Source organism: Pseudophryne corroboree, chromosome 3 (assembly GCF_028390025.1).
Source record: "Pseudophryne corroboree isolate aPseCor3 chromosome 3, aPseCor3.hap2, whole genome shotgun sequence".
Taxonomy (NCBI): domain Eukaryota; kingdom Metazoa; phylum Chordata; class Amphibia; order Anura; family Myobatrachidae; genus Pseudophryne; species Pseudophryne corroboree.
Genome location: NC_086446.1, coordinates 784,772,162 through 784,784,273, shown reverse-complemented (window position 1 = coordinate 784,784,273; position 12,112 = coordinate 784,772,162). Strand labels below are relative to the sequence as shown.

The following is a 12,112-nucleotide window of genomic DNA, read 5'->3' as shown; positions in this document are numbered from 1 at the left end:
TTGACAATAAGCACAATGATATAGTTGTATGATTATTACAAGAAAGAATTATCTAGCTGACTGATTATATTAGAGACTAGTGTGTGTTCTGATTATATTTTTTATTTTTTCTTCTGCACTATTCACTATTTCACATATTCTTTTTGAATACTTCGCCAGCTATCCACTATTAGTATTTTAAACCAATTACAATAAAGGTTATGTTTTATAGGAAGTTGTCCTATACCTAGATTCAGATTTGTCATTACAGTAAGTTACAGATGAGTGCCCCAATGTGGAATACTTTTTCTTTTTGTGTTTTATACCGCTGCTCAGTTTGTCTGTTATGGACGGTTGTGTAAGGGAGGGAGGCAGCGGGAGGATCTGTAAGATGGATTTGCAGGAATAAAGTTTCCTTATAGGGTATATTTATTTTTGCACAAACCCTCCTCCAAGGTAATATTGGCCCTCATTCCGAGTTGATCGCTCGCTAGCTGCTTTTAGCAGCATTGCACACGCTAGGCCGCCGCCCTCTGGGAGTGTATCTTAGCTTAGTAGAATTGCTAACGAAAGGTTAGCAGTTCTGCTACTAAATAATTCCTTGCAGTTTCTGAGTAGCTCCAGACCTACTCCTAGATTGCGATCACTGCAGACTGTTTGGTTCCTGGTTTGACATCACAAACACGCCCTGCGTTCGGCCAGCCACTCCCCCGTTTCCCCAGCCACTTCTGCGTTTTTACCTGACACGCCTGCGTTTTTTAGCACACTCCCGGAAAACGCTCAGTTACCACCCAGAAACACCCACTTCCTGTCAATCACGCAACGATCAGCAGAGTGACTGAAAAGCGTCACTCGGCCATGTGTAAAATTGTATAGTTTTTTGTGAAAGTACTTAGCGCGTGTGTGCCGTGCGGCCCGTACGCATGCGCAGAATCGCCCATTTTTAGCCTGATCGCTATTCTGCTAAAAATGGCAGCGAGCGATCAACTCGGAATGACCACCAATGTGTCTTGGTTCCTATGTGCGTGGAGGGGGTATTTAGTAAGGTGTGTGCCTCTCTCCTGGAACCAGTTGACCCTCTAGACTAGAGACTGTAGGGATTTTTAGATAGAGGACTCAAAGCAGCAGGGAGACAGCAATGCTTTCAGCTGCTGAAAATGAAAATGACAGAGCTACATCATTTTGCGGACATAGGGGGTCATTTTGACCCGTTCGCACGCAGCGGTTCTTCGCATTGTGCACGTGCGTCGTTGTCCAGGCAGCGGCGCCGACAGCGAGAAAAGTGATCGCAGCGGTGATTGCAAGAAGACAGACAGGCAGGAGGCGTTCCGGGGCGCATACTCACCCTTTTCCAGGCATGGTGAGTCCAACGCACGCGGATCCAGTCGTTTGGAGGGTGGATGTCTGACGTCACATCCGGGACCTTCATCGCTGGATCCGTCGCACTGGGTAAGTAGCTGCAGGGCTGGTCTTGTTCTGCAGGAAACTTTTTAGCATAGCAGGGCTGCACAAGCGATCGCAGCCCTGCTATGCTAAAATACACTCCCCCACAGGCGGCGTCTAGTTGATCGCACGAGCAGCAAAAAGTTGCTACGTGCGATCAACTCGGAATGACCCCCATAGGGGGTTATTCAGAGATGGACGCAGATCTTGCTTCCACACCCTGGAAGGATGACTGGGGTGGAAAAGAGGCTGTGTGGGAGGCAGGCAGCAAGTGAGAGCTATTGAGGAGGGGGCGTGGCCTGCTTGCAGCTCTCTACTAAACCTGTTCTAGACTGACACCTTAGATGGTTATATGAGATTAGAATATTATTGTAAGACTTTTTATATTTGGATTTATCATCAGTAAATAAAAAGACGAAAACATTTGTGATTTTTTTTTAATTTTTTTATTAAGTCTCTTTTTAAGATAAAATGTGAACATTTTTAACACCGTTGGTTGGAAATTTGGCCCTTGTTGTTGACGGATTACAAATAATGATTTGTTTAAATAAATGTCTGCATTTATTTCAATCATCAGGAGACGTGTTACCCTGCAGAAAAAAACACACCAAAAAGAATATATATGGGACATATTAATTGCATAAACAACACAATGGCACAGTGGTAAGTATTGCTACCTGAAAGCTAATGGGTTATGGGGTTGATTCTGACCTGCTCTATTATTAATGCCAGACAGTGTGGAAATGTGGACATACATAAAACAGGAGAAGAAGAAGTAGTCTTGTGTGGGACTGAGCGATGATTGCCAGGAATGAGGGGCAGGTCCTGGATTTCCAGGAGAGTTACGAAGTTACGGGCGCTGTCCCAGCTCCAGTGATAGTAAGCAACCTCCCGCAGCCAGCTCACAGGAGGTGGTGGGGAATGCAGTGACGAAATTTGTTATGAAACGCGTCATCGTACCATCTACAATATATTGATGTGAATGGATACAATTCATAAGGTCAGCTATTGTCTCCATCGACTGGACTTTCCCTTCACTGTACTGTATCTCTCAGAGGCTAGATAGGAAAAGTGTTTATGTAGCTATGTCTAAGTGGGCAAGAGGAAGAGTACTTTGAAATGACATATAGAATGTACAGTATGCAAGTGAGAGCATTGTAGGTGAGGATGAGTAATCTGAATTGGATTCTGCAGGACACGGGGAGCCAGTGTGGGGATCAGCAGAGAGTGCAGGAGATGCTGCAGCATTCAAGATGGATTGAAGCACTATTGATGGATGTGGGGAATGCAAGGTAGGAGGCAGTTGCCCTATCTATGTCATAGGCAAACACGCGGGGGGGGGGGGTTGGGGGGTTTCCAGTTGCCAGGAACCCCCCAACACACACTTGTCTTGGCAAGTGGCTCAAATTTTGACAATAGCAACGGTATATAATACAATTACTAGAGTTTCTGCCACATCACGCAAGTTAAGAGACAGAGCAGAGCTGCTACACATGCCCATTGGTAGCAGCTTCTTTTATCAAGTTTGCTGTGTGTGGATCTGAGCACTCAATCAGTGCAATGGACCAGAGAGCAGCTACCAGGAAGAAGAAACAGGAGCCTTATCATGAGGTGGGAGAATATGTGCTTAGAAAGTGTAGTACTGGTTCCATTGTGTTTGCGTATTTATTTATTAATTATAGTATGTCTAACCTTTTCATGACCACTTCTCTTATTTATATTATTTGAATGTTTTATACAGTCTATACTATAGACCATCTATAGTGTTACATATTAATACTGTATTTCATGTTTTGCAGCGTGGTAGACTGTGGATTACATTTGGAAACCCACCTCTAAAAATCCTGCGTTTGCCACTGTATGTGGTGTTTGTATGTTCTCCCCATGTTTGCATGGGTGTCCCCCGGGTGCTCTGGTTTACTCCCACACTCCGCAGAACATTTTTCCTCCAACAAAAGGACCTTATGTATCCATCTGGTACAGGCACTGCTAGTGGGCAATTAGGTAAAAGAGAAAGATAAACAATGTGGGTATATATATATATATATTTTTTTTTTGCAGATGTTTTCCTAACACTGCTGATCATAACTTAGGTCTGTCAGTCAGTGTGAGCGTATTAACGTCCCAAGGAGGGAAATCAGCTATGGGAAAGTAATCCTGCTCCTCTTGTTCAAACACTCTCAATGCCCTGAGAACAATAAACAGCAAATTTCTCCTTTGTGGCAGAAAACGTCTCAGCTCTGTTTGTTTAAGAAACCTTTCTGGAGAACCTGGTATAGATTTCACACAAGGGGCCGGTGCAGACGGTGAGTGTTGGGAAACGCAGCTTTCTATATACATCTGGCGTTATTCAGAGGGCAAGATCTCCTCTGAGAGGGCGGCTGAGGAAACATTAAAGACAGGAAAACAAGATCATAGGGAAAAAATAATAATAATAATAAAAAAATAATATATATATATATATATATATATATATATATATGTATCATATAATAAAACTGTAAGGGTTGAGTCTGTATAGTACATAGCATTTTGTCTGTTCATTCCGGCATCACGCAAAAACTACTGTATGAATTTGGATGGTGTTTTTGCTATTGTATAGCTTAGTGACCTAGAAATAGACTGAGGTATGGACTGTATGATCTCGATGTGACATCAGGGAGAGGAACAATAAAGGATAAAACAGACGCTTGACACTTGTCGCGTGCACTGTGCAGGCTCCTCAAGTCTAAAATGACCAGCCCAGTTCTCAGGAATTCTAGTTCCAGCCCTGTTTTCAGCATTTCCGGTTCCAGCCTGGTTCTCAGCAATTCCGGTTCCAGCCCTGTTCTCAGCAATTCCGGTTCCAGCCCTGTTCTCAGCAATTCCGGTTCCAGCCCTGTTCTCAGCAATTCCGGTTCCATCCTGGTTCTCAGCAATTCCGGTTCCAGCCCTGTTCTCAGCAATTCCGGTTCCAGCCTGGTTCTCAGTAATTCTGGTTCCAGCCTGGTTCTCAGCAATTCCGGTTCCATCCTGGTTCTCAGCAATTCCGGTTCCAGCCCAGTTCTCAGTATTTCCGGTTTCAGCAAAGTTCTCAGCAATTCCGGTTCCAGCTCAGTCCTCTGCATTTCCGGTCCCAGCTTGGTTCTCAGCAATTCCGGTTCCAGTCCGGTTCTCAGCAATTCCAGTTTCAGTCCTATTCTCAGCATTTCCGGTTCCAGCCCAGTTCTCAGCATTTCCGGTTCCAGTCCGGTTCTCAGCAATTCCGGTTCCAGACCAGTTCTCAGCATTTCTGGTTCCAGACTTTTTCTCAGCAATTCCAGTTTCAGCAAAGTTCTCAGCAATTCCGGTTCCAGCTCAGTCCTCCGCATTTCCGGTCCCAGCCTAGTTCTCAACAATTCTGGTTCCAGCCCGGTCACTAGTAATTCTGGTTCCAACCTGGTTCACAGCAATTCCAGTTCCAGCTCAGTCATCAACAATCCTGGTTCCAGCCCGGTTCTCAGCAAAACCAGTTCCAGCAACGTTACCGCTCCCAGGAACCAACGTTACTCACACACCCTTAGTTTTGTCCCTGCCAACATCACCCCCCTGCAAACCACACATGCCCCCTCAAGCACACCACACATGCCCCCTCAAGCACACCACACATGCCCCCTCAAGCACACCACACATGCCTCCTCTTGCATACCAACATGCTCACCTTCTGCATTGACACATTCGCAACATTCACATAACACGCCCACTGAAAGGATCATGGGCCCTCATTCTGAGTTGTTCGCGCGTTCTTTTTCTTCGCATCGGTGCGCTAAGTTGCAAACTGCACATGCGCTATGTTCGCAGTGCGTGTGCGCCAAGTAAATTAGCACAAAAGTTTGTTATTTTACTCACGGCTTAACGAAGATTTTTCATCGTTCTGGTGATCGTAGTGTGATTGACAGGAAGTGGGTGTTTCTGGGCGGAAACTGGCCGTTTTATGGGTGTGTGCGGAAAAAACGCTGGCGTTTCTGGAAAAAACGCGGGAGTGTCTGAAGGAACGGGGGAGTGTCTGGGCGAACGCTGGGTGTGTCTGTGACGTCAAACCAGGAACGAAACTGACTGAACTGATCGCAGTGGCAGAGTAAGTCTCGAGCTACTCAGAAACTGCAAAGAAATTTCTATTCGCAATTCTATTGGCAATTCTGCTAATCTTTCGTTCGCAATTCTGCAAAGCTAAGATTCACTCCCAGTAGGCGGCGGCATAGCGTGTGCAATGCTGCTAAAAGCAGCTAGCGAGCGAACAACTCGGAATGAGGGCCATGGTTCCGTGCATTAGTAGACACCTCCCAGGCGCCGCCCGGAACACAAATCACTTTTCCACAACATTTCTGTTACCGTCTGACCCTTTGTGTGTACACTCTGTGTAATGAATGCGCCACAGGGGTTTCAGAATTATTTATGCATGAGTAGTTGCAAAAAATCACTCACCTACGTACACATGGTCATTGCGTGCAGAGTGCGTTCCGCTCAGATGCAGGCCAAAGATTTGCTCCCCTCCACAAACTGATTATTGTTCTTGCTGGGTAAAATATGGGAAATAATTTCTAGGATTGCGGAAGAACTTTCACTGACTTCTCCTTGCAACGCGGTATTTACAGATCTCACCAGAACTGGACATGTAAATATGAGCTATATCTAATAGACACAATGGTGGTCATTCCGAGTTGTTCGCTCGCAAGCTGCTTTTAGCAGCTTTGCACACGCTAAGCCGCCGCCTACTGGGAGTGAATCTTAGCTTAGCAAAATTGCGAACGAAAGATTCGCAATATTGCGAAAAGACTTCTCTGTGCAGTTTCTGAGTAGCTCGAGACTTACTCTTCCAGCGCGATCAGTTCAGTGCTTGTCGTTCCTGGTTTGACGTCACAAACACACGCAGCGTTCGCCCAGACACTCCTCCGTTTCTCCAGCCACTCCCGCATTTTTCCCAGAAACGGTAGCGTTTTTTCACACACTCCCATAAAACAGCCAGTTTCCTCCCAGAAACACCCACTTCCTGTCAATCACATTACGAACACCAGAACGAAGAAAAAACCTCGTAATGCCGTGAGTAAAATACCTAACTGCATAGCAAATTTACTTGGCGCAGTCGCAGTGCGAACATTGCGCATGCGCAGTTAGCGGAAAATCGCTGCGATGCGAAGAAAATTACCGAGCGAACAACTCGGAATGACCAACAGAGTACGTACGTATAAACATAGAATATGAGTATTTTGGCCAAAGGCGAAGTTGCCATCTTTCCAGTGAAAAGTCAGCACTGAGCCCTGGCATTGCACTCTATGTCACCAAACTGATTTTGTAGAATACAATGTATTTATTATTTATTTATTTATTTATCAACAGTTTCTCTTGTATCTCAGCAAATAATGTTTCGTTTTACAATTGGAAACAACAGTGATAGAAGAAACTGGATAATGGGGGTCATTCCGATTTGATCGCTAGCTGTTTTCGGTCACTGTGCAGCGATCAGGCAAAAAAAGGCACTTCTGCGCATGCGTATGATGCGGTGCAATGCGCAGGTGCGTCGTACTATTACAACCAATGATGTAGTTTCACACAAGGTCTAGCGAAGCATTTCAGTCGCACTGCTTGCCGCAGAGTGATTGACAGGAAGAGGGCGTTAACTTTCTGGGTGTCAACTGACCGTTTTCAGGGAGTGTTTGAAAAAACGCAGGCGTGCCAGGAAAAACGCAGGCATGGCTGGGCGAACGCAGGGCGTGTTCGTGACGTGAAAACAGGAACTGAATAATCTGAAGTGATCGCAAGCACTCAGTAGGTCTACAGCTACTCTGAAACTGCACAAAAAATTTTTGTAGCCGCTATGCGATCCTTTCGTTTGCACTTCTGCTAAGCTAAAATACACTCTCAGTGGGCGGCGGCCTAGCATTTGCACAGCTGCTAAAAACTGCTAGTGAGCGATCAACTCGGAATGACCACCAATAACACAAGTCATAGAGGTAGGAGGGCCCTGCTTGCAAGCTTACACTCTATAGGGAAGTAGGCATTGATACGCAAGGATAGGTGCTATCTATTACATAGTTGTCTACCAGATTGCAAAGGTTCTTGGTGGGCTGAATGATATGGTCACACAGTCAGGAGGATGGGAAAGTGAGGAAAGAGAATATATGTGAGATTATGTGCGGAATGTGCAGTGGGGATGTAATTGGATAGGAAAGCTTATGAAGGTAATGCGAGCGGTTCGGGAATGTGATAAGCTGCCTGACGAGGTGAGTTTTCGGGAAATGCTTGAAGGTTTGGAGACTAGAGGAGAGTCTTATTGTGTGTGGTAGGGCATTCCACAGTCCTGCAATCGTGAGTGGGAGCGAGTAATGAGTGTGGATGAGAGACGTAGATCTTGTGAAGAGGTCGGGTTGGGAGATATTTTGAGATAAGCGAAGAGATGTACATTGTTGTAGTTTGGTTAATGGCCTTATGCGTCAGTAAAATAATTTTTTATTGAATACGATAGAATGCCGGTAACCAATGGAGGGACTGACAGAGCGGATCTGCAGACGATGAACGTCTAGCGAGGAAGATTGGAAACATTTACTTACACCGCACAAAGCCCCCCCCCCCCCCCCTCCTTTATTTTATAATATTGACTTTCCTGCATTATAAATAATGTGCATGGATACAAAATATAAATCATGAAGATTTGCAAGCAGAATAACATGTAATCGGTAATGACAGTCACTGTACTCTGAACAATATTGTCGTTTTCTGAAGGATATTTTGTTTCAAATGTGTGACGCAATTCAACACCAAGCAGAACATCACAAAATGACATAAAAAGCAATAAATAAATGCCAGGGCTATTCCCACTCGTGGGTGTCCACAACTCCCACAGAGAGGGAATATAGCCTGTGGCGAGCGCAACAAGCCCACAAGGCGACTTGTAGCGCTCGCCTCACTGACGGATATTGGGGGTCATTCCGAGTTGATCGCACGTAGCATCTTTTTGCTGCCGCCTATGGGGGCATGTATTTCTGCATAGCAGGGCTGCAATCGCTTGTGCGGCCCTGCTATGCTAAAAAAGGTTCCTGTAAAAGAAGACCAGAGTAAGAATTACTTACCCTGTGCAATCGTTCCAGCGATGCAGGTCCCGGAATTGACGTCAGACATCCGCCCTCCAAATGCCTCGACACGCCTGCGTTGGACTCACCACTCCCCAAAAACGGTGAGTTGCCGCCCGGATCCGCCTTCCTCCTGTCAATCTTCTTGCGGTTGCCGCTGCGACCGTTTTTTTTTGTTCGTAGCGTCGCTACCTGGCGATGGCCGTCACTGGGCAATGACGCGCCTGCAGAATGTGGCTGTCGCGCATACGCAGTTCCAACCCGATCGCACGGCTGCGAGGAAGTGCAGCGTGCAATCGGGTCGGAATGACCCTCATTGACCGCGGCATCCCGTCCGCCGGGATTACATAACCATCCCCTCTCTGGTAACGGGTGGTATTCATGTGACCGGCGGTCGGGGGAGACCTACGATCACATGACCTCCTCCGGCATCCCTCACTATCCCGATGGTCGGCATGCCACGACACTCATAGAGTGGGAATAGAACCCGTGGCGACCGCAGCGTGGCGAGCGCAGCGAGTCCGCAAGGGGCTTGCTGCACTCGCCCCTCCCCGCCGGGATCCCGGCGTCGGAATGTTGCCGGGATCCCGGCGTCGGTATGCTGACCGGCGGTCAGAAGACCGCCGGTCAGCCATACTACACTCCTGGTAACCACCTCCAAACTTGAGAACTGTGCTCCACGCCACCTGTAGAACTCACTACTGTTGACCCCCTATGGAGCTGCGTATGATCAGTGTGCCACAAGCTGGGGGCAGAGGGGCATTCAGGCACTTGTTTAATTACTGTCACTGATAGCAGTGAAACAAGTGTTACCCCGTGCAGTCTGTCAGTCTGAACTCTCCAGGTAACTGCAAAACAGTGCGCTGTACTGTACCGTAGGCCATCTTTGGTGTGGCATGTCATAGATCCCACTGCATATGCAACCCAGTCAGAGAAGAGCCCCTGATGACGAGACGGACACCTGCCGGGACCCCCTGCTGTTTGGCCAGCCCCCAGTCACAGCTGTACACTGATTGCTCCATCCATTTCCCAGCAAGTACAAAATATTTCCAGGTATTGTACTGTAACACATCTTGGGGCCCATTTATCTTTTAAAACTTGTTGCATATGATAAATGGTAGCCTAGCCAATCAGCTCCTAACTGACATGTGTTTGAAAAATGACAGTTGGGAGCTGATTGGCTGGAACACCAATTATCATACTCAACGAGTTTCATATGATAAAACTTGTTGATAAATCGGTGTCCCTGAGCGGAGTGTGGATGGGTTTCGGCATGCACAGTCAGACAATGGGGCTAATTCAGACCTGGTTACGATCAGCCACCCTGAAATGCGGGGGGACGCCCAGTACAGGGCTAGTCCGCCCCGCATGTCAGGAGATGCTTTTGTACCTGAGGAGTAGTTACTGCGCACTGGCAGGGAGCTACCCTTCGCTCTCTGGGTCGCAGCGGGCACGCCTGCCTTGCCCAGACCGCGCCCCCATAACAGCGGCCCAACACCGCCAGCCCGCCCCCTCCCACCCAGCGAACGCCTCTGCCTGTCATTCAGACAGAGGCGATCGCTAGGCAGAGATGCCGGTCATATCTCTGGCGCATGCGCAATTCAGACCTGATCGCCCGCTGTGTGAAAACCCACAGCAGCGATCTGGTCTGAATTAGCCCCAATGTCCGACCTGTCCTCACTCCACTTCTAATGGGGTATGGTACAGTATAGTGGAAATATTTTGTGGTTACTGGGGACATTTCGGACCGTCAGTAATAAAACAAGTGTCCGAGCGCTGCCTCCAGCAGGTGGCGCCACTAGGGACATGCCTCACGTGCCTAATGGGATATTCACCACTGATACTGGGGGTAATTCTGAGTTGATCGCAGCAGGAATTTTGTTAGCAGTTGGGCAAAACCATGTGCACTGCAGGGGGGGGGGGGCAGATGTAACATGTGCAGAGAGAGAGAGATTTGGGTGTGGTGTGTTCAATCTGCAATCTATATTGCAGTGTAAAAATAAAGCAGCCAGTATTTACCCTGCACAGAAACAAAATAACCCACCCAAATCTAACTCTCTCTGCACATGTTACATCTGCCCCACCTGCAGTGCAGATGGTTTTGCCCAACTGCTAACAAAATTCCTGCTGCGATCAACTCAGAATGACCCCCACTGTGTGGTCTCTTACTGTCCAGCACTGCAGAGTATTCGCGGCACTTTACAATTAAACGACGATGATGGTACAATGAGTAAGATAAATGTTGCAGAAGCTGCATGTGACTCTTGCATGTCTCTGTTCCCAATGCTTATCACCCTCACGCACCAGTGGGAAAGGGGCTGCACTCTGCTAAGCCCTATTTGCTTCTGTCCTCGTTGATTAATCACAAGGTGCAGAATGGTGGCTGCAGGGTCCGTGCTGAGAGAGATATGAGGTTAGCTGCCAGCTGCAGATGGGTGCCAGCGACTGCGCTCCGCCAGCTGTGTATTCGCTTTACACGTCTCGCTGTACTCCTGCTGCTGCGCTAATGAGCTGGCGTATAATTGAGTCTTCTAGCTGTTTCTCTCGGAGAAGTACCAGGAAACTGGCAGCCGACACCCTCAGTCTCTCTCTGCCAGAAAGTGAAGTGTGCGGCTAATCTATAAATCCCAGACACTTCACATCTGGTCTGAGCCACATTGTTCTCTGCGTGGTCACAAGGCTTAGAGGTGCAGCGTAGTATGCAAATTGGCCATAAATACGCCTGCATTGTGTGTATAAAGTAAATGTGTGAGCTGAAGCACGGTTGGTGCAGTGGTTAGTATTACTGCCTAACAAATTATAGCTCAAATATTAACCAAGGCACTATCTGTGTGCAGTTTGTGTGTTCTCCCCTGTTTGGGTGGGCTTGATCCCTTGATCCTTTATCATATTATACATCATCATCGTTATCATCAGTGTGACCCTTCACCCGACCTGTGGCAGGTGCAATTTCTCCGTCTGACCATGGCCTTCTATGCCTGCGGCTGTGTGTCTGTGGATGGCAGCACACCTGCAACACACCGGCATCTGAGATTAGTAGGGGGTGCTGATGGCATTTCCGTTGATGGCAGAAATCTAATGGTGACATGGCATTTATTAATGAATCACATGACCCAAAGCACCGCCCTCCCATTACACTTCCTTAAGCCACACCCTTCTCCTCTGAGTGGCTCCACCGCCGTCACCTGACGCCTCTAGTGATGACCATCATTGGTTCGAACCATCAATGGTGTCCTGTCAATGGACAATGCAGACAGGACAACTGGAAATCTGCGTTGTGTGCAAGTAGGAGGAGCAATCACAAGGTACTGCACCGATTGGTCCTCCAGCTCACACATCAGTTCTGCCGACACTTAAAGTTTGATTACTAAACTGCGATGTGACAGTGATTGTATAATTTGGAAATACCGTACGATGCTGCACAGCCGGGAGTCTGATACAAGTGGTGACATTTCAGGTCTCTTGCGCCTCTGTTTATAGTCCGTGACAATACTATGTGCTTGAACAAGATAATCAGACTGCCCTCATTACACAATGGGGGTAATTCCAAGTTGATCGCAGCAGGACATTTTTTAGCAGTTGGGCAAAACCATGTGCACTGCAGG

The 12,112-nt window shown here is 47.4% G+C and overlaps 1 protein-coding gene across 1 annotated transcript; it reads left to right on the top strand.

The window, feature by feature from the left end:
* The first annotated feature begins 4,155 nt into the window (after window positions 1-4,155).
* On the top strand, window positions 4,156-10,865 carry LOC135057440 (protein rtoA-like). Its single transcript, XM_063963333.1, has 2 exons — window positions 4,156-4,945; window positions 10,684-10,865. The coding sequence occupies exons 1-2, from the start codon at window positions 4,156-4,158 to the stop codon at window positions 10,863-10,865; spliced, it is 972 nt and encodes a 323-aa protein (XP_063819403.1).
* Window positions 10,866-12,112: the final 1,247 nt, after the last annotated feature.